Raw genomic sequence first — 22,623 nt, forward strand, 5'->3', positions numbered from 1 at the left:
TATGAAAACCAAGGCTTACAAAATGTCAAAATCTGGGCGTTCTTGACATGACACTACTCTTAAAAAAACAAAAATTAAACTTTTTTGGTAAATTAAGTTTGTAAATTACTCTACACAAAATGGAAGAAGCAAAAGTAAAGTTAGATAAGGTAAAATTTATGATGTTAAGCAATCCTAGGTCTAAGCCATTAGACTAGAATTCTACCACTGCTAATAAATAGCTATTTTCAGGAAATGTATAATTTGGCATTACTAAAGGAAACTATGCAAAAAAGCAATCAACTGGCCAATGGAATGAGTGGTATACTTACCTCTTTTGAAGATCGACTTGCAAAACTAGAGAAAACAATCCTCCCAGTTTATCACGAGACTGAGAATCTTCAGCGTCGGCAAGAAAGTAACGTTGACTACTTCCTGGAACCATGATTAAACATTGGTGGCTTTGGTGGTTTTCTCTGTATAAATATTTGGGCATGACAGGGACAACCACCGTTAAAAGGAAGATTTCCGCTAAATAGAATATTGCTTATTATAATAAGCAAAAAGTCTATTTTTGCTTTTGTTCTTCTTTAAAGTCAGCCACTGAAATACCACAAGCAAATTTTCAGACTTAAGTCAGTTTTATTTAGATATCGAAAGCACGCTGAAAAACCTGGATATTGTTATACAATACTTTTCTATACCTAAGCGAGTTGAACCGGTAATTCGTGATGGGTAACTTTCAAATTTAATTTTCTTCATATCACCCTCACATTTTTTAAAACAATATTAATTTTTTTTCCAGTTTGAATGACAACTTAAACATATTCTTAAAAAGCATGGATGATCTGAGTAGTGCCAAAGAATTTTTCTCTAAAAATAGGTCAAATAGTGATGAACTAGAAGAAATTGTAATATAGCATAAGAAAGGAATCGTAATAGATATATAAATATAGGTTATATTTCAAAATGTAGACATCGCTTTATAAAGCTGGTGGTAATGCCTTACAAAGAGAATTTCGAGCATTGTTGTCTAGAGCAAGCAAACCAGTACCACCTATCGTCTTGTTGGATTTGGTCAATTCTGATGACGGTATAATATTCATGCTATAATGTCTTTGGCAATAATGTTATAATAGAATTGTTGTGCTTAGAATTAACTCAAGAAGAAGATAAGATGGTTCTAGAGCAGCTACCAGGTACTGTTAAAGTACTACACCCTGTCTAAGAATTTGTAGAAAATCTCTTATTTTCCGTAAAGAAAAAGTCATCAGGGAGCTCACTCAGATTGCCAATTGGCTTCGACAAAATCGTAATGAAAATGAAGATTACACTAACATATATTCAGCAATACGATCACAGACATTTCAAAAATCAATTCAAGGGTATAGCTTTTTATTTCAAACTAATGTATTAATTGCTAGATACATTGTAGCTAATTACTTGTAATTAATTAGCCTGAAGGAGCATCAAAAATCAAGTAGTGGCAATAGCAACACGATGGCAATTCATAATTCACCCATGCTGGTAATTCAGAATTATTGGCTACCTATTTGTCATTGATGCAAAAACTAATAGACCTGCTTTGATTTTTAGGGTGGTCGAAAAAATTTAGGACGTGATACTCCGTCTAAAAAGGCGTCAAAAAAAATTCAACAGGCCTTGATGAAAAAAGCAACAGCGGCTATCATGAAATACTCACCTAATGTAGAAGCATCTGCTTTTGGTCACAAGCTGCAAAACGCTTTAATGTCCGAACCTAAGGATGAGATTACCGATCAAGAAATTGAAGCCTTTTTGACCTGTGTGACTGCTTTGCATAAGCTAATGCAGGTTATTTATTTTTATGCTTTTTCAAACAACTCATTCAAATTACTTTACAATACAAAGCACCAACATCATTTTTTCACAGAGTGAACAACAATTGATGCAAGATATAATACCAGAAGATCATCAAGTTCCAATTTTTGAGCGAATCATCCAACCTGGTGTTGATAGTGTCATTAGTGAGGGGGATGCGCTAATTTCAAGGGTCAAGAAATGTGTCGCCAAACATGACTTCTCAGTTGCTTTGACTTTGTTTCCAATATTAAGACACCTTTCTTCAATGAAATCCGAGTTTGAATTGTTGTTAGATGTAAGAATAAAAAGAAAAAATTTTTATCCTCTAGAAAAATTTTAATTTTAAAATTATTTTACTATAGGTTGAAAATTCACCGACTCGTTCAAAACTTCAAAGCTTACTAGTAACAACTCAAATTACCGTTAGTATTTTACTTAAGTGTTTTCAAGTAATTTCAGTTCTGAATGCATAAATGCAAATCCATGAAAAGCTACATTAACAGATTATTTAAGCATTTTTTATCAAAAATATGTTTTTTTAAACATAGATGAATAAAGCCTTAGAAGAGTTTATCGAGAACATAAAGAATGATCAAGAAACGAAAATGCCAAAGGATGGAACTGTTCATGAATTAACAAGCAACGTAATGATTCTTCTGGAGCAACTCCAGGATTTTGTCGACATGGCAGGGGTTGTTTTATGCATTGCCGATACATCTAGTGTAAAGGCACCCAAAAGTAGCCAAGACTTGAGTCGATATTCTTTGGCACAATACATAAGTGAATTTTAATAAAATGCCATTTGTTAAACCTATTTTTTAATTACCTTAAATACTTAATATAGCTCGAGTATTAGCTGCATTGGGCTTGGCATTACAAAACAAGAGTGAAATATATAATGACCCATTTCTGAAAGCCATTTTTCGTTTAAACAATTTAACTTATATTCTTAAATCTTTACAGCGGTAAGTGCGCGTAACAAACATTTTAAGCAACCAAGTCCAGTTGCCGTAATGAAATCTTCTCTTTCAGTTCATCTTTGTTAAGGATTGTTTCAGAGTTTAATAATGACTTAGAAAGTCATTACAATGATGAAATTAGAGAACAGAAACGAGTTTACTCGCAAAGGTTAAACGGGAATTATGATATTTTTATAAATCCATGTCTGAATGCTATGTTTTTCTAATTTAGTTGGAGTCGAGTTCTTCATTATATCATGGAAGTTGATAAACCTTTGTCTCAACAAAGAACAGCGTCTACAAACACATTATCTCAAAATTCATCAATGAAAGTAAGGTATATTTTCCATGAGAGTGATTCAAGATTTTAAATTCCCTCTTGTTATACCTAGTTAAAGGACAAGGAGAAGCAAAATATAAAAGATAGGTTCACAGTAAGTTGGTTTTGTATTTAAGACTCTGACAAACTACGGCTAAGAAGGCATAACGCGTTTATTTTTCTTTTAGTCATCGTTTAGGCGTAAAGAAAGAACTATTAAAGATAGGTTCTCTGTAAGCTTAATTTTTCTCTGAAAGTGAAACAGATAACTTGAATTTTTCAATGAAATGTCCCTATTAACATGTTTATCTCCTTACTTTTTGCTGTGTTCAAAGCATGACTTATTTAAATTTTGACAGTCTTAAAATTAATTATTTTGAACCATTGACTATTGGGTGCTTGCTGGTATTGTCCTAGCTAAGCCACGCCTTGAAACAGGCGACATGACATTAATTTGACGTCACAGATCACGAAGTAAAACGCCACACGGTCCTGTGAAATAATCACATGACCATCATGGGCGTCTTAATGTCATGGCTGACCAAGATGCGTTACCGTGGCAACAAACCGAAGCAACACCCACGAGCAAGCTACGAATTATAAAATGGAGTTAAACCCTTACTGAGTCAAGAGCCCATAATTATCTGGAATGACATTTTGGTGTCAAGACTTTAGTTTACACATTTTGTATTATAAAACTGATAATGAAGTTTCCCACGTATAGCACCAACAAATTTAGTGCTGTGAATAATTACAGATTTTTTTTTAACAGAAAAAATTCATGGAAAATTAAAAAGCTTTTAAAAGTAAAACTAACGCTTAATAATTAAATCAAAACATAATTAAGAGTATCATAAACACCAGGCTAAGCATTACGGGGCTGCACTATGGTCCTCTGGTTGAAATGCGCACAACTCTTTTCCATCTCCCCGTTTAATAATAATAATAAGCAATATAGTGGGCAGGGCTCTAGGCAGCATGAGATAGGAACCCAAAACTAAATTGCCACTGAAAAAGCAGTCGCCTCACCCTAATGCCAGCCATGATAAATACTGTTTCTGAAGGTACTTACTTCAAAGTTTAAAATCAAAATGATTTTGGCTCTCGAGTTTTCAGCTTTTCATCTAGTTTCAAAATATCATATAAAAAGGATTATAGCTATCGTAGAATCGGTAGATCTAAAGGTGTTTTGGGTTTATGACCCGTTTAAGTGTACCAAAACGAACCCTTTGCCCCATCAACCAGAATGACTAATAAGTTTTTAAATCTAACCATTGTGTTTTCACTTTTATAACCTTACAAAAAGTACATAAGATTATCTACTAGGGATTCAACAAAGAAATGGAAGAAGTCTATCGAATCCAAAAGGGTTACGCTATTCCCACAGTTGAACTGCGAGAAAGTCTAAAACGTGATAACAAGGGATATATCTTACCCAAATATCAAATCTTTTATGATAAGTAAGTTTAAAACGAATCTAGAAAAGACGTTTTAGTGAATACACTTGTCATTTCAGATACGTAAATACAGCTTTCACTAAAAACCCTGACAAGTATTTGAAATATACCCCGCTTCAAGTTTCTGAACTAATTGATAAGTTTTTTGATGCAGCGGCATAATTATTTAATTTAAAAAACCTTATTTAAATTATGTAAACCTTGAATATATAAGTATAAAAAATTAGCTGTTCATTAAATAAAACATTATTATTTCAAAAATACTTTACATGTCTTAACATTGATAATTCATTTCTTATTCTTCCTCTTTTTGTGATATGATAAGAGTTTCCTAATATCATTTTTAACGGCCGCAAAAGATATTTTAGGTGGGTTAATCTCTGCCACATCTGGCTTGGATATGTTGAACACAACATAATTTGGGTCAACACTGACCGATCTCTTTGAAACTTTACTTTCTTTAGTGTTTAGAAAACTGTCTGATAATCTCTTGGCTACTGGAATGTCTAATTTTGTTTTGGAAACTCTTTCTTTTTGTGGGATCACTTCATTATTCGATTGTGACTTATACTTTATATTTTGGGATATATGAATATTTGGGTTTTGTGCATTATTATTTGAAACAGGTACATTCACTTGTTTTCCATCCAAATTTCGACCAACAACTACAATAGGTTGTTGGGGTTGATTGTTAGTGTAATTCTTAGGACTATTTGGGACTACATTTTTTATAGGAACTGGTAATTGTTTAATCTTTTCGGGTGAAAGCTCATTTGGCAAATTACGAATTGGCTTTGGCTCTAAATTGATAGAATTTGCAGGAACACTGTCGGGTTTCTGTTTTTTAATTTCAGTTTCAGGTTTAATTATTTTAGGTTCAGTTTTGAAATTATTCGTATCCAAGTGAGGTGCTGCAACTTTAGGGACATTTGGATTGTTAGGTACTTTATCAATGGTTCTCGGTTCCAGATCAACATTGTTCTGCTTTATTTTATTGATTTGTTGGTCATTAATGACACCATTCTGGAGTGAATTTTGATCAGGCAAGGATTTATGATTGGCAGACTGGCTCTTTTCCGTGTTGACCACTGGCTCTGCGAGTTTCTTTTCATCTTCAATTCTGTGACTTTCCTTGTGTTCCTTAAGCTCCAGTAGCAATTTACGTTGTTCTTCGAGAAGCTTTTTCTGTTCAACTTGTTGTGCTTCTATTTTTCGCAAGAGCTCATCTTGTTTTTGAGAGGCCTCTTCGGCCTTCTTTTCGGCAGCAACTGCCTTTCGTTCAGCCTCAATTGCTTTTTTCTCAGCTTTCTTTTCAAGTTGATCAGAACCATTTTGAGTTACTCGGCCATTCTTGAGCTCTTTATCTTCCTTTTTCAAGGCATCTGGATGAATATCATTTAACACTGGGTTTTGAGGAGACACAACTTGGTTCTTGTTAGAAGCTTTAGAATCATTTTCAACATCGTTATTTTTAACATCTAAAATAGGTGGCACAATGTCTTTGGGTTTTTCTTTTTCCTCTAGAATCACAGCTTGTTGAGGCTTTAAATATAATAGTTTAATTTTAAAATGTGTATTATTGAAATACCCATCCCCAACCTAAATTTTCTTAGACTACCGAGATAACCAAATGAGGGTTTGGATATTTCTATTTAGAGTATTTTGCATTTTAGACTGATTTTAAGAATTTGAAAGGAGATAGAGTTTACAATAATTTCAGCAAAATTGACATAATTACCAAAAGAAAAAGCACAAAATAGATTAAGAGTGTGTTGAACTATGTACACAATATGTGGTCTTTCCTATCGTATTTGGTCTGCATAGCTGGGGGCAGTGTTTCTATCTAATTATCTTTCTAAGTTTTTGCGATTCCAACCAGGCAACTCCCTTAAGGTTCTACTTTTCAACTTCACTACCTCCTTCCCTCACAATTTATACACAAATTGGCTTAAGTATTATACAAGGACCCTGAACGCAACATTGAAAGTCAAAGATCTCCCAGTTTTCATCCCCAACCATGTTGGGATGGGAAATTTTTGAGGCCTTGCAACAAAAACAATTCCCAATCCATTAAAATAGTTGAGCCACAAAAAAATTGTTGAGCATGCACTCCCAACTCAGTTGTTTTGGTGTTTTTTCTCTCCATACCTTACGTACGATATCAATTATAGTTTTGCTGTGTATTTTCAATTTTAAAGTCGAATTTCAAGGGATTTAAAATTTTTCTGGGATGAGCAAAAGATTTGGATAAATGTCCAATTTCCTGGTCTTTTTGACGTTAAAAATAAGTAATAAAATAAAAACCTCATCTGGTTCCTGGGGAATCGGTGGTTCTTGCCTCTTTTCACTTTCTTTCATATCTATAGATGGAAAAAAATTCATTTAAAATTTTTCAAAACAATAGAATCCTAGAAAAATTTATGAAAGAATATAGATTGTACCATCTTTAACTTTCAAAGGTAAATCATCTTTTATCGGTACAAGTTCTAGTTTTGGTTCAAGTTTGGGAATGTTAGGTAAAACTTGATTATCGCTAGCTAAATTTACAATGAAAAATGGTAGTTTCAACATTCAAAAATTTTACAGCAAAATAAATATTACATTTCAAGGGAATATTAATTTCAATCTTTGGCAGAGGTTTTTCATCCACTAGTTTTGGTAATTTGGGTGAAAATGGTAAAACGTCGAGAGGTAGCTTTAGAACTGGCTCTTGAGATTTCGCTGATTCGTGTAATGTTGAGTATGAACATGCGATAAGAATGAACATTCCAATACAAAGAACCATCTTTTAAAATGGCACCAGCATTTTAGAATCAGAAACTGAATGGCTTAGTTTAGATTTTCAAAACTTACTTTAGCCAGTATTCGTTCATTGGTGTTTTTGTTAGTCATACGAATGAAAACCATTGCAGGCAAAATAAAAGAGATCACAGCTCCTATTGTGGATCCCAAAATTCCCAATACAAACTCAATATTTGGGATCATAATAGCAGTGCCAACTGTTACAGCAACAAGTAGAAATGTTAGTAAACGAAAACGATGATCTGGAATAAAGTTTCCAGGCATGTCATGGATGCTAACTCCCTAGATATATTAATAAAAGTCAAAGAATGATTATGACACAATAACCAAGAAAATAATCTTACAGGTTTGAAAAGTAATGAATGTAGACTAGAGCGACATGGAAACAAGCACAGCGGGAAACTAACGACTATAGTCATAACGAAACAAAGTTTTATCACTTTGGTCAAATCTGTGCTTGGAAGTTTGACTAGAATATTTCCAGTTATGGTTTGGTTGTAGAAAGCTACATAACCAAATAGACCAACCTAAATGGTGTTAAATCATTTTTTAAGAATTGTCAATTGTAAATCAAATCCAACAATGCATAACACTACTTGTAATGCTTATTTTGATGCAAAATTTCATATAGTATTTTGTTGCAGTAAATTATTTCACACTTTTACATTGTAGCTCTAGCGTTTGATTGACTGTCACAAAAATATGGTTTTTTCATAGGGAAAAAATTGATGTTGTACAGTCTTTTTTGCATAAATAAATAAGGTACACAGGATAATCATCAAAAGTAAAGTAGCGTTATGTCTTTCTGAGGAAATACACAGTAAAACCAACCATGGAATAAACAGCACTGCAGAGATGAACAGCAGAACTGACCACTGAATCCATTCTTTTTAAATTGGGATCATTAAGGGTGTCAAATATTTCGAAAAGCTGTCTACAATTATACGTATTTTTAATCCCTTTCAAAATATTGGATTATGGAAATGCATTTAAAAAGCTCACGTTTGACAGGATAGCGCCATAGCGAATATTGGAAGGCACGATAACAACCCAGATGGTTGCCACCAATTCATTTCATACATAAGTTTTTCATAGGAAAAATTTGGTAGTGCTTCTATTAAAATCTAAAATATGTAAAGAATTATATTTCAGTACAAACTATATCTTCCAAAACAGAAACTGTTTGCCAGTGGGAGATTTCCTCGACATGGAACTTTTTGATAAAAGGGTTAAATGGATTTAGAGGTACCATAGACAGCACAGTGTCATGGTTTACTTTAAATTAAGCAGATTCTAGCACTTGGAACTAGAACATCCTCTTGAGATCAAATGGAAAATTTTGGTGACCAATTGTTTTGTGGTCAGTCTCTGATGGTGCCACCCAATGCAATACCCATAGAATTAACCCATATGGTATATGATAGGTACATACGAGCACCCCTAAATTGAGCACTGATATTGAGTTCAAGTTCATGCGCTAGGCTCAAGACTTGGACCACCTTGTCGAGGAGCCTGCTGAGCTTATGAATTCAAAGTGCAATTAAGTTAAGACTAATCAATCATGAAGGAATCAAAGTGTGCATTCTTCTCTAAAAAATGGAAAAAGCCTGAGAATGATAAAGTTCTATACATACATGGAAAATTTTTAATAAACTTAGAAATTTTATAATTTTGTTAATATTTTGAATATTAGATCAAAGGAAAGTCAAAACCTTGCTGGAAAACTCGTTTAATATTTAAAATTTGTTAAGAGGATATCTCATTAAAAATTATGCTATTATTATAATTTGAAAACAGATTAAGGACTCTTAAGCTTAGAAAAGGTTACACTTTAAACTCGCAAGCTCAAAGGAGTCAAAGCCAACTTGCTAGCTGAACACAAACTTGAAGGTTGATATTAGCATGACACTAATTTCAAAAATGGGAGAACATGCATTCCAGGTTAGCTAAATATTATCCCACTGGCAAACAATGTCTTTTCAAAATTTTACCTTCAAAATAAGGAAAACGTAAAAACAAACTGAAAGCGTGCTTAAAACGGAGAGACTGTCTACTCTTTTCAAAAGACCAAGAGGTAGACCAACAAAGAACCCCAAAAATAAAAGCACCTCAACTCGTAACTTTGGGGTGTTCTATATTGAAGAAAATTTGATTACGAAAGATCTTAAAAATTGCTTCCCACGCAACTACTTGAAATAGACCGATTCACAAATTTCATCCAGGGAAACTAATATTTAGAGGGAAGCCCATAGAGGTTCAATTTTAATGCGTTTATTTGTTCTAGATGGTGCCAAATTAAAACTATAACATTATTATAAGCACTTTAATGTAACTCATAAAAATTTCGCATAAAAAAGAATATCAAAACAAGATATTTTTCAGTTTTGAGATAATTTAAAATTTAAACGTTGTTGACTGTTTAGCACCGTTTTGCTAGACATTGGGTATTTAAAAATCAGTCTCTGAGGATCACCTTCCTTATCATACATGTATCGGTCTATTTAATATATATTTATCTATAAATACCTCAAATGAAAATATATCTGATGCTAAGGGAGGTCCCAAGTCACCGACAACGACAAAAAACGCTATGCAAGTTCCCAATAAGAAACCAATAATTCTAAAACATTGCAATATTTGTATAAAGAAGCTTGTAAATAAACGTATATTAATAAAAAAAAATCCAAGGGTTCAGACACCTACGGGTCTAGAAAATTAAAAAAACACACACAAAAAAGACCACGTTGTAATAATCTTAACAAATATTTTAATTTTTGAAATGTAAAGCGATTTGAATTGGATTATTTTGGAGATTTGGTATAAGTTGCCTGTTACTTTAAATAATCATTCAAAAATTTAAGTGAAAGTTAAGATAGAAGATATGTAATATTCATTTATCAATGAATTTTTAAATACATAGGGATGTGAAAATTATTTAGCAACACCAAATATTTAAATTGAATACCATTAAAAGTTTGCGAGTATTCGCTTTCACTCGTCAAGTAGTCAGATATTCTAAAATGGGGTGGAAAGAATTTGGTATTTTTAATAGTTCCCAAATTGTTCAAAAAACTGCCAGCTTTTCGTTTATTGTTGAATATAAAGATCGTTAACAGAGAACATCATGCATGTTTAGTGGTTCTCTTTAGTGACTCAGGGTGGTATTCTGCAACCCTACACTTTATAGGTGTCATGATGAAAGTTCTCTTATTTAAGCAATACCGGACTAACAATATTAGGTGCCCTGTTTCCTTAATAAAAAATCTCTATTGTTAGTGATACAGTCCTATTAGACCACTGGTTAAAGTGACATGTTCTAGATTTTCTAGACAAGCAAAGTAAAATCAAAATCAAAGCAAAAACGTTGAGGCCACATGATTGTGTTAATAAAAGTAACAGTAAGTTCCAGTTTGAGTTTACTAAAATAAGAATTCAAAATAACTACTAAAATTATTGAAATTTGCTATCATATAGCATTTGTTTTTAAAATTATCATTGTTTTATTACAAAATTGATAAACCGTACGATATTTGAATCACTATTTGATCAATTAAATGTCAACGAGGATAGAAAAAAATTGATATTCCATTCAATTGCGAAAAAAAAGTAAATTGGTGTTTAATCAGTTAAGTGGCTAAGACTTTTACTCCAAAAATAATTAACCAAATTATTCCACGTTTTAATATTTGATTTGGTAATTGTCAAAAAAAGGTATTTGGACACCTCTAAAAAAATTGTTCTTCTAAGATATGATAAATTTAGTAATGTCTGATCCCTTGGCTAAAAGCAAAAACAAACAATACCCTAATTCAACTGCAAACTTTCCCATGGTCCCAAAAGTATGGAATGCTAAAAAAAATGATTAAAAGTACAGTTTCAAAATAGCATAAAAGAATAACACTAAATATCTATTTACATTTTTTTAAATAGATGCCTAAATCTGCTCCATAGCAAAATAATAACACTACAAGTTACGAATGATATTTATATTAGGAACACAGACCTAGGAATTCAAAGTTTCTTCTGCGTCCCATAATGGCTGCTTTTAGTAAAAGGTGACAAGTAGCTTTGGTCAGAAAACCACTTGACAGTATCAAAAGTGCACTGAGAAGTATTCCACACTACCGGCATAATTTGTTTAAGACCAAATTTATCCTTTTTTAAATTTTAGATTAATTAACTTACCTTGTGGAAGCAATATGGCATGGCTAAAATGCTCACACCAATAATGCTGTTACCTAAGTTGATCACGCTGCGAAAACTTCCGTCAGTACTCATGTTAGGTGATATAGTTTATTAGGTCCTACAAAAATTGTTACACATGAGATATCAGATATGTGGTTCAATTAATTACTGTAATAATATAAATTCCCATGGTGTAAAACACGGGAGTGAGATTTTATTTAAGTTCAAAGATATGGGGAGAGAAAACATTAAAGAGGACGAAAAGTTTGATTTTTAATGTTTCCACTGTTTAATTAGACTTTGGAATTTTGGATTACAAATGCCCCATTGGAACTCATGCAACAATCAAACTGCGGTTTTTAATTTTAATTTTCTAATACTTCCTGGACTCCATAATGATTAATTTGTAAGAATAATAACCCAAGTTAGGCATTCAAAAATTTGCTAAAATCATTTGAAATAGACAAGACTTATGTCAGGGTGGGTAACTGTGCATGACGGATGTGTAGCTCCATTCTTTGATTAATTTTTTTTTTAATTTAAAAAGTTACAAGCATCAAAATACGTCAATTACTGTCCAAGATATTTATAAAATAATAAGCTCATTTGGCTGTTTTCGAGAGTGACCATGTCTCTGCATGATACGTGAGTAGGTGGAGAATAGCCACCATGCCACGGCTAGTCACTAGCATCGCTACAATTACTATTATTATAAAACTCTTTTAATCAGCTATGAGTGCATTAATTCTCTACATCAAACATGCTGTTTCGAACGAGTATAATAAATGGAATTTAAGAAGATAAAGTTGGTGAGTTTTCTTTTCTAAATTGAATGAATCTCAAACCAAATTGTTTTTAATCAAACCACCCACATATTTCAATGCCTCGGGTAAATTTTTTAACAATATAAATTTAAGACTATGCCAATTATTATTATCTTCTAAGGATTCCAAATATTGTTAAATTCTTTATACAGTGATTAGAGAAAAATTTGTAGCAAGAAAACGTCTTTTACTCACTTGACTTTTATCAGATACGTTTTGTGCCACATGAAAAGAACGACTCAGTTTAAATTAAATAAAACCACTGATAAATTACTAAATTTTACTACAGAAATATAATTGAATTAATTTAACATGATAACTATTTAGCTTCAAACTAAGTAAACACTGTCGATTTGAAAAAGATTGTTTTGAAAATATTGCTATGGAAATAATTATACGTCAAGTTAGCGTTGCGAGTGCGACGTAAGCAGAATATTGTCTGCTACCAGGCGGCCAACTTTGCTTATAAGTCAAAGACCTAGGTTGGTCGTAAGCTACGAAGAGAAAGCCACTAAATTTAAATCAAGATACGCAACTCCCCATAAGTCTATAATTTTGTTCAATAAGTTTGTCACCTTGGGGAATATTTTATTGAGAGCTAGTAACGGTAACCTCATCACATGAAGAAAATCTCCTCCTAGCGAGGGGCTGTCAAAGGCTAAGTGTGACGCTTTAGCAAGCGGACGCAAAACTACGATGAAGCCCATAATGCAGTCTGTCTTGTGAATAACTCTCTGCTCTCAATAAAACTTTTGCAGGTGTAGAATAGGAAGTGTCACACTATGTTCTAATATTATACACTTATGAACTCTCTTATAAGCTTTTTCTATTTGACTCTTCGAGATTCAAGCCGAATCCGACTCTGACGTGATTGATCTCAATCTGATTGAGATAGATATGGACATAGAAATCTCATAGGTAACTAGAATGCTGCCGTGTAACTGGCAAATGGCCCAAACGCCGTGGCAGACGACGCCAGATCTCAGCCAATCAGAGCGCCAAGAATTTAATGTCACCGGAGAGAATGACGTCACCTATCTCCCGCTATAGTAACGGAACCAAGGAGTATTATTATCCTCCTTGGCGGAACCACTCTACGGCCTCTCATTGGCTGAAGGTTCAAAGCGAACTGGCGTCAATCTCGGCCGTAGGCGGCAGCATTCTAGTTACCTATGAGATTTCTATGGATATGGAACTTATTTCGAAAATTTTAGTGGTTTATTCCCAAGTTAAAACTGAACACGCGAAAAAACTGCAGTGAGCGGACCAACCACGCTTTCAAACTTGGAATAGGGAGATTAATCGATCTCAGAGCGTTTGAAACGCTCTGTTTGAAAGCAGTAAATTTAATGGAACACACGAAAATTAATCTGAGTATCAATGGATAGGATAGGTGGTGCCGTTTTGCATTTTACGTCATATCTTATCAACACCAAACATTGCTCGTTTTGACGGCCAAGAAAATAACTTGTAAAACTTAGAAAAATAACTCTACTAGTACCATATGTAACATGCCACTGTACCTTTATTCCATTCAAAAATCTTCACTAACGGTTTGTTTCACCACGAACCAGTAAAAAGGTGGACTACGTTAGATTTAAACATTTTTATTCATCCTAGTAATTTTGGAAGTCACCCTATTGGCTAGTAACATATTTATTTAAGCCAATGGAAAACCTCTAAATTGAGTCGGAATTTTAGTCAACCCAATGTAGCTTTATTGAAATTTATAAACTCGCTCGGTTTGTGCGGATGAAGTTAAATTATGAGTAATTTAGAAAAATAAAAGGTTGGGGAAAATCACCAATAAGTGATTGCTTTCCGTAAATGGAACAAGTCTTCGAAGTGGGATATTCCACTAGCGTTATTAAAACAAATATCAAGCCTAGAAGAGTTAGGCCTAGGTTCAAAAGAATCTTCAAAGACTCCAACCTTGTAGATGCATGCGCCAGAAAAGCTCAACCTGAATTTCAACTATTTTTTTCAATAAACCTACTTCTTTTATTTGACAATGCAAATTAATTTTAGAACGTGAGTCTCCGAGAACTTCATCAACTTGCAAATTAATTACATTAACAGAACTTGACACTATATTGTAGTTCATTTTAGCTCCTAAGCCTTGGTTGTTCAAACCGGTTTGTTTACTAAAATAATGGCCGTCGGTTTATCAGACGTAGAGCTAATTATACGACGGCATTATCGGCATTTGAGATTCGATGACGTCAAATATTACGTAGGGTACGGATGACGCAATATCTGTGAAACAAACCGTTATTGAAGAAATATAGCTAGTGGCATACTTATGAGTAATTATGTTACATATGCTAGTACCAATAGTGACATAATTATGTCACTTTTGCTAGTACAAAATCGGTTTATAATCATAAATAAACGGATTTTCTGTTAATATTTTGACCTAATTTCATTCAATCAAAAAGATGAGTGTTAAAATTTTACGAAATATATTTTGCGGGAATTAGATCCTGGCAATGAAACTTATAAGTATCAAATAGTTTCCTATATCAAAACAATTTTGAAGCGACCGCACGTGACAATCGTCAATTCGTCATAATAATGAAACCCTTCCTATCCTGGTGAGTCGTGGTGGAAATTAATACATTCAATGATCAGAGCAGATCCGAGTATGGAGCATGAAATGGTGATCTGGTGATCTAGAGTGCCCGAGTGCAGTTGTCTTTTAGAATTTCACATAAAATTAAAGCGCTAAACTTTATTTCAAATATTTACAATAAACGAAATTGGTAATTGGCGTAAGGAAATGATATGACGACAGTCGTCTGTGTGCTTTGTATGGCAACTGCATTCATGATCCCTCAAACCTCTAGAAGAAGAAAAATGTGTTGTAAATTTATAAAAAAAACAAGGCGATCAACATAAAATCCGCACTAATTTTAAACTTAAATCCAAAAAACTAAGTACGCCAGCTAAATACCGTAAAATGGAGAACCATATGTGGGAATTTAACAGCATTGCTCATTTTATTTTGTGCCAGTGTAATAAGCCTTTCTATACGAAAGTGCTACATAAAAACAAGTTCAGCAAGCGTAACTTATTTTATAGAAAGGCCTATAAGCTTCGTGCGTAGTTTAAATTTTGCTCAGAAGTATCGCCGCCTACCGACCGAGTTTTAAATTGAATATATGAAAGCGGTCTGCTCGTTCAAAATTTTCTCTGCTGAAAAGTATATAAGATTTTTTTGTTTAACGCAATATAGTAATCCGATGATTCCATATTAAAGGGAGCGGAAATAATTAAATTTAAGGTTAGATAAAGAATTTTACTTTAAAGTAAGTGACGGCTCTATCATTGCCACATGTATCTTCGAAAAAAAAACGACTTTACTGGAGAGAGTGCTGCCATCTATTTATGACAAAGGAACCCAAAATTTAAAATAGTCAAATGATAACGTCTTCAGAGAGCCATTGTAGAGTATTATAATTAGACAACTTATACTCTACTTACAAGGAGACTACCCGAGGTGTTACACACCGAATTTGTTCAAACTCGGGGGATTGGTAGACCTTCATGTAACTTGAAAAATCCTAAAGGGGTTTGCCATGGCAACGAAAAATGTTTTTGACAACATAAAATAACATGGGATTTTGACCGATTTTCCTGTGAAAATTATTTAAAAAATTGATAAAAATGTGACCAATTTTGATTTTTTTCGTCAATTTTTATAAATGTTTTTATAATTTTGGTATTTTAATTTTTTTTTCAATTTTGTAAAATGTTTCCCAGGGGGGGGGGGGGGACCCTTGGAATCGGTCAAAATCCCATGTTATTTTCAATGGGAAAATTTCCATTTTAAGTTGTCAAAAATATTTTTCGTTGCCATGGCAAAACCGTTGCCTATTGAATAAAATCCCTTTAGGATTTTTCAAGTTACATGAAGGTCTACCAATCCCCCGATTTTGAACAAAATCGGTGTGTAACACCTCGGGTAGTCTCCTTGTTAGTGAACTTTAACCTAAATGATACATCTCATGTAAAAATATTGTTTATAATTGGTGTAATTTATGTTATTGACCAATTTACAAACGATACAATCAACGCGAGGGGTACCTATAAGAACCACCTATTTTATTTAGACGCTAGCGACATCTATTGAAAAAAGAGCTACTTCATGTCGAGCCGTCACGTTAACAGGCATTGGTCGAAAATGGTGCTAGATATGTTAAAATCCTCTTCTTTAAACAAACAAGCGTATTTTTCTTTAGAATAGGGGATAAATTTGAGTTTTAGACTATCTTGGCGTTAGTTCCGGTATTTCCCACCAAAGGAGAATGGCGCTGCAGACCGGACGAATTTATCGTGGCCTAAATAGGAAGGCTCGTTGCTCTACTTTAGCCGCTTCAAATTAAGTCAAAAAGTGCTTTACAAATCCCGATCAACTACGCTAGGGGATGTGGTACAAATTGACAGGAGTGACACCAAGTTTGTACGAAAAGAGACAAAATATGACGTTATTTTATGATTTTTGTTTTTTTATCCTGATCAGTGAGTCCCCTTAGGTATTTGGTCCATGAACTAATGACATAAACCAATAATAGATGTATTCATAACAACTCTCCGGTCCTTATCAAATATTTAGCTTGATAAACGGTCATTGGACAGTGTCAGAAACTGATGAAAATGACGTACGTCGACGTCACTCCTCGACCTGGGATCCAACGGCGAGGAGAGACATAGAGGTTCACGTTTACGTTATTTTATTCATTTGCAGAAGTATAATATTTACTGGTATAAAAAGCGACATAGACCTACTTTTGCGCTTTTGGAAATACCTACTGAAAGTTTGTCTCACCATCGACTACAAATCCAACTAGATGGCAATGTATTGAAAGTTTTCTCTTTGGTCTATTTGGTTAATTTGTCTTGGCTAAATTTTCTCTCTTCCCTTCACCCACCCGTAGAGATACGTTCTAAAACGCGCTGAAGAAGCGAAAATTTAAAATATTGATGACGTGTTGTTTATCTCCTCTCCTAGACTCTATTCTTACTTCGCGACAAGCTCTCACACTTTTGCTTCATATGTCGTTTTTGCTGGTATTTGGTGCCTTTAGTGATATCAAAGATAATATAGCACTGAGTACCCTTGATTCGAATTCAGACTGTTTTCCTTTTGACGATTTTTAAACGAAACGATTACCCACTTCCGGCACGTGACCTCCGAAAAATCGGCCACCATCGGTTTCTGGGAGACGCTATCTAAAGTTGGTTAACAGGGTAGCTGTGGGGCTAATTTATTTCGGAGTTCCGGCAGGAAGTAGGTAAACACCATTGACTGATTTCGAATCTAGGGTAAGAAGTCTGTATTATATTTGGTGGTATAAGTATGCAAAATTGCGTCTGAGGGGGTGCGCTTTGGGTGGATAGCTGTGCCGGATCAGTGGCGTAACTAGAAACTTTGGGCCTCAATGCAAAATGGGCCCTGCTATATTTACGCCAGTGACAGTTCACCCGTCGTGGTGGACGGCTAAGCTTTCGGGTCCCTATAAATTAGACGGGCCCCGATGCGACGCATTGGGTCTATTGGCCTAGTTACACCACTGCCGTGTTAATTTGTGCATGGTATAAACCACTTGATAGGAACTGACCGTATAAGTGAAGGTTATAGATACCTTGATCAAAATTATGAGAGAGGTTTAACCACCGTATCCTCTATGTACACCTCCACCACCGCTGCTTCCATAGCCTCCTCCAGCTCCGGCACCTCCATAGCCTCCTCCAGCTCCGCCACCTCCATAGCCTCCGCCGCCCCTGTGTCCTAGAAAAACGTTTTCATACATTTTAATATCTACTTTAAAAATAAATTCTGTAGTATTTTGAATACCTCCTCCTCCAAATCCACTTGTTCCGCCATTATATCCGCCTCCAAATCCACTAGTTCCACCTCCTCTGTGTCCGCCACCGCCTCCTACGTAACCCCCACCACCTCTGCTACCACCTCCACCACCTATATATCCTCCGCCACCGCCTCCACCACCTCTATGGCCACCTCCGTATTGTGCGGTGCATAACGCCACGACACCCAGAACTATCAAAATCTGAAAGTTGAGTTGAATTCCATTAAAATTAAACAAAATAAATATCTACTAAAAAGAAGTTCAAACCAATCGAGGTTGCATGTAGTATTAGTGTCATTTATTTCTGGTAGTATCATAGATATAGGAAATATATATAAAGGTCTATATAAAATATTTCAAAGGGAGTGAATACGGAGGTGACAGCTAGCAGAAACTCGTAATTGCCATTGTCTCCGGCTTAAAAACTATACTAAAAGTCACCAACAGATGGTGTCTAAAGACTACGGCCTGCGGAAAGGTCAAGCACTTAGTACTAAAATGCTAAGAGAGCTCGCGCTCTTGGTCACGTGTCTTCCTCGGTGTCTGCTAGGTGTCAATTGACGGATTTTGAAATGACGTTTTAGCGCGCGACACTACAGGTACATGTCTTGGGCACACAGCCTTCTTTGCGTGCTTTTTTGACCATAATGCTTGTTTTCCACTAGCGCGCGTCATAATGTTATTTTCTTTACGCGCGTAAAAACGTTTGAACGTTTCAAAGCTGAGAAACGCGTCGTTGCGCGCGCCAGTGGAAAACAAGCATTACATGTAGAGGTATTTTCACGCGCAAAATGAATTTTAAAAGCCGTCAATTCCGTATTTTATGTTAGGCTTAGACGACCCAAAATTTATCTAGACCTATATATACATTTCTTATATCTATGGGTAGTATCATGAAGAGCAACTCTCGAAGCGTAAGTTTGTCTGCTTTAAGCTTGTTTTCCACTAGCGCGCGTCATAATGTTATTTTCTTTACGCGCGTAAAAACGTTTGAACGTTTCAAAGCTGAGAAACGCGTCGTTGCGCGCGCCAGTGGAAAACAAGCATGATAATTCAAAACGTAAACATCGTTGGCGTAAAAGAGTGCAACGAAAAATTTAAAGCAGACGAACGTTCACGACAAAGTATGCAAGGACGGGGTGAATCTGTGCCTCCCCATATACTTACGGTCGTTAGTACATTAATTCCATTGAGTTGGGAATATTAATTTAGAGGTCCAAAAACTGTCCAATCAAAACATCGGATTTCAGTATTTCACGAAACAAGTTAAAAAAAAAAAGAATACTGCCGTCTGCGTCCAAATGACGGGAAACCTTATTCATTCTACCCGTGGCGCTGTCTATCACCATAAGCCTATCAACCCTAAGTTTGAATCGAAAGGCAGTGTTGGTTCAAGCAAACGACTGTCGAAAGTACAGCCCTAAATCCACCCGGTGGCGGAAAAGAGAAACGTAACGCGTCCCGCAATGCATGATGCCAGCTGCTTTGGTAGGTGCATAGAGAAAGAAAGGGGGAAGGAAGTAGCTTCAATTTATCTATACCAGGTGCCGATACTATCGCCTGATTTCTTCTTTTTCGCCCGTCCAGTGGTGGTACAAAGGGCGCTATGCGCGTTTCAAATTTAGAGGTTATAGGCTTATGCTATCACCAAAAGTGACATAAGACCCAAAAGTGTGTCAACTCTACCTTTGCGTCCGTTAAAATATTTACCGAGAGCTAGTCTCACAATAGACTACATAACCTACTAGTTGGAATAGTACTAGCAACGGTTTATTTAGTCTATAGTCTGGCGCGATTTTATCTCTTCGGTTTATTCTCCCGTAGACATACGTTCTAAAACACCTCACTCGGTGGCGCTGGAGTGGAAGAAATTTCAAATTTTGATGACGTATTTTCAACCCCCTCTTCCACTCCCTCTTTTTACTTCGCGACAAGCTCTCATTAAACGTTGTACCGTACTGACACACTTTTGGGTCTTATGTCGCTTTTGCTATCACTCAATGGTTCGTTCAAATAAGACGCGTTTTCCGGCAAAAATATTTTTTTTCCAAAAATAATGGATGGCGCCACGGGTCATATGATAACGTTTTTTCGTCATTTTAGAGGAGACGGCACATTCGTGATTTTCAAAAACTTGTTTCGCGGGGAGCAGATTTGATTGGATCTCTAGATTAATATTCCCAACTCAATGGTGCTAACGGCCAGAAGTGTAAATTTAAAAAAATGGGCGAGCAGACGAAAAATACATAGCGCAAAATGGACATTGTAACATTTTGAATTAGGTCTCGAGGGTGTGCAAAACCTACCCCAAAATCACGCTGCGCCTAGGTGCAAAAGCCTCCTTGATGTAGAGATTCAACTACACAAATATTTAATCGCAGCGTTTAGTTCAAGACTTGAGCAAAAACGCTGCGATTAAATACTTGAGCGTCAAGCGCAAACTTGACTTCTTGCTTTGTGCCTTGTGTAAACAATAATAATCAGCTAGGCTAATACCCAAGGCACTACTTAGGCCCAAGTCATCAAGTTACTTTTAAAGCCATTAGTTCAGGCAAAGGCAATTTAAACTCGTACCCTAGATTCGAAATCACTCTCTCGCGCGTTGCCGATAGCGTTTACCCACTTCCCGCTGGAACTCAGAAAAATTCGCTCCATGGTTTGCGCCTTACCGCAACCGACGGAGCCCGATTTTTCTGAGGTCACGTGCCGGAAAAGGGTAAACGCTTCGTAACAAAACCGTCAATGGGAAAGCTCTCAGTATTCGAATCTAGGATTCTAGGGTACGAGTTTAAATTATCTTTGATTCAGGTAGTCCGGTTACAATGCGTAGGAGGGTGGTGGCAAGCCCTTCATGCTACGCGAACCAACAGATCCCTACACTAACTATTACCTTAAGTGTATAATATTGTTACATAAGTGTGACACTTCGAATTCTTCACATGCAAAAGTTTTACTGACAAGGAGACGACCCGAGGTGATAATCACCGATTTTGTTCAAAGTCGGGTATAATGTACACCTCCATGTAACTTGAAAAACCTGCAAGGGAAAAGTTGCGACGGGCTTTCGTTTGGCCATGGCAACCGAAAACGTTTTTGACAACATGATTTGGAATTATTTCCATTGAAAATAACATGTGAATCTGAAGGATTTTAAGGGTCCCCCAATTGACCAAATTGCCTTTAAACTTGATTAAATTTAATTTTTTAAATCAATTTAAATGCATTTTTAACGGTTTTGAAATTTTAAAATTTTTTCATTTTTTAAAAGGTTTCACAGGGGGGACCCTTAAAATCCTTCAGATTCCCATGTTATTTTCAATGGAAAAATCCCAAATCCTGTTGTCAAAAACGTTTTCGGTTGCCATAGCAAAACGAAAGCCCGTCGCAACTTTTCCCTCGCAGGTTTTTTAAGGTACATGGAGGTGTACACTATACCCGAGTTTGAACAAAATCGGTGATTATCACCTCGGGTCGTCTCCTGTGAGAGCTATTCGCAAGACAGATTGTATTCCGGGCTTCCTCGCCGTTTTGCGTCCGCTTGAGAACGCGTCACACGTATAGCCTTTGAAAGCGCCTCGCTAGGGGGATATTTTCTTCTTGCGATGACGTCACTCCGTTACTAGCTCTCAGTAAAATATTTCCCAAAGTGATAAAGTTATAGAATAATATTATAGACTTACGCTATTACCAATTACCTTAACAGGTTTTAATTACACCTTTCACCAATGAGTAGAGAACTTTCAAACTCCACACAGAAGAAATTGTTCCGAGTTTTCACACAGTGCTACAAGCTGTGATCGAACCCGGCTCCTCGGGTTGCGAGGCGAAAGTGCTAACCACACCGCCACCCCACCTTTAATATCAATTATGGATCTAGCAAAATTTCCCAAATCCGATAATTTTAACCCTAATTTACATTGCTATAATACAAATGTATTGGCTTATAGATTAAAGAACTAAATATAACTTACAATAACGGCGGATTTCGTCATAGCTGGGTTTGAAGACAACTGTCTCTGTTTCGCTTCGCAAGTATGGCCGCTTTTATATATACTTACTCCGAGAGAAAATGACGTCATTACTATATTTTTTATGTACTTTGGTAATAATATAAAATTAGCTTGGAGTAACTACTAGCGTCTGTGAAAGGGTTTCTTTATAGATGGTACCATCCCTCCTCATTATAGGGGCCGACAAACCCCCTTTTTTTAGTTATTATAAAATTTCTAAAGCGTTGGGATTTTTCTTACGTGCTAAAGTTGTTTCCAAAGAACTTGATTTTCAAGGCTTTCTACCTTAGTTGAATTTGAAAGATTTATCGATACGAATTATATTATGCCCATCTGTGTTTGTTCGGTGTACAGCTCAAAAACTAACTTAAAGGGA

At 35.4% G+C, this 22,623-nt stretch overlaps 3 protein-coding genes across 6 annotated transcripts; 1 reads left to right on the top strand and 2 right to left on the bottom strand.

The window, feature by feature from the left end:
• The first annotated feature begins 14 nt into the window (after window positions 1-14).
• On the top strand, window positions 15-4,819 carry LOC149962973 (exocyst complex component 7-like). 2 transcript variants are annotated; one of them, XM_090180284.1, is made up of 19 exons: window positions 15-149; window positions 232-397; window positions 630-714; window positions 785-890; window positions 955-1,072; window positions 1,134-1,178; window positions 1,241-1,364; window positions 1,437-1,506; window positions 1,576-1,812; window positions 1,892-2,116; window positions 2,184-2,243; window positions 2,370-2,601; window positions 2,666-2,786; window positions 2,854-2,949; window positions 3,013-3,112; window positions 3,173-3,214; window positions 3,288-3,332; window positions 4,426-4,559; window positions 4,616-4,819. In XM_090180284.1, the coding sequence occupies exons 1-19, from the start codon at window positions 120-122 to the stop codon at window positions 4,716-4,718; spliced, it is 2,139 nt and encodes a 712-aa protein (XP_090036410.1). In that variant the 5' UTR covers window positions 15-119; the 3' UTR covers window positions 4,719-4,819. The 2 variants fall into 2 exon arrangements, with proteins under 2 accessions (XP_090036410.1, XP_090036411.1); XM_090180285.1 differs by lacking the exon at window positions 3,288-3,332.
• Window positions 4,787-12,720, bottom strand: LOC149962974 (solute carrier family 38 member 10-like). 3 transcript variants are annotated; one of them, XM_090180282.1, is made up of 14 exons: window positions 12,563-12,720; window positions 11,544-11,661; window positions 11,362-11,479; window positions 11,162-11,207; window positions 9,885-9,978; window positions 9,350-9,490; window positions 8,361-8,482; window positions 8,190-8,292; window positions 7,703-7,885; window positions 7,410-7,640; window positions 7,158-7,341; window positions 6,998-7,093; window positions 6,861-6,916; window positions 4,787-6,098 (listed from the first exon to the last, which is right to left on the bottom strand). In XM_090180282.1, the coding sequence occupies exons 2-14, from the start codon at window positions 11,634-11,636 to the stop codon at window positions 4,845-4,847; spliced, it is 2,721 nt and encodes a 906-aa protein (XP_090036408.1). In that variant the 5' UTR covers window positions 11,637-11,661; window positions 12,563-12,720; the 3' UTR covers window positions 4,787-4,844. The 3 variants fall into 3 exon arrangements, with proteins under 3 accessions (XP_090036408.1, XP_090036407.1, XP_090036409.1); XM_090180281.1 differs by having other exon boundaries at window positions 11,544-11,711; XM_090180283.1 differs by lacking the exon at window positions 6,998-7,093 and having other exon boundaries at window positions 11,544-11,711.
• A 2,358-nt stretch (window positions 12,721-15,078) lies between these two features.
• Window positions 15,079-22,299, bottom strand: LOC149962975 (uncharacterized). The gene is made up of 4 exons (XM_090170413.1): window positions 22,209-22,299; window positions 18,225-18,438; window positions 18,013-18,158; window positions 15,079-15,209 (listed from the first exon to the last, which is right to left on the bottom strand). Exons 1-3 carry the CDS (start codon window positions 22,227-22,229, stop codon window positions 18,037-18,039), a joined length of 357 nt encoding a protein of 118 aa, XP_090026539.1. The 5' UTR covers window positions 22,230-22,299; the 3' UTR covers window positions 15,079-15,209; window positions 18,013-18,036.
• Between the last annotated feature and the right edge of the window lie 324 nt (window positions 22,300-22,623).

The sequence above is a fragment of the Leiobunum rupestre genome, chromosome 1, assembly GCF_980474605.1.
Source record: "Leiobunum rupestre chromosome 1, qqLeiRupe1.1.hap1, whole genome shotgun sequence".
Classification (NCBI taxonomy): domain Eukaryota; kingdom Metazoa; phylum Arthropoda; class Arachnida; order Opiliones; family Sclerosomatidae; genus Leiobunum; species Leiobunum rupestre.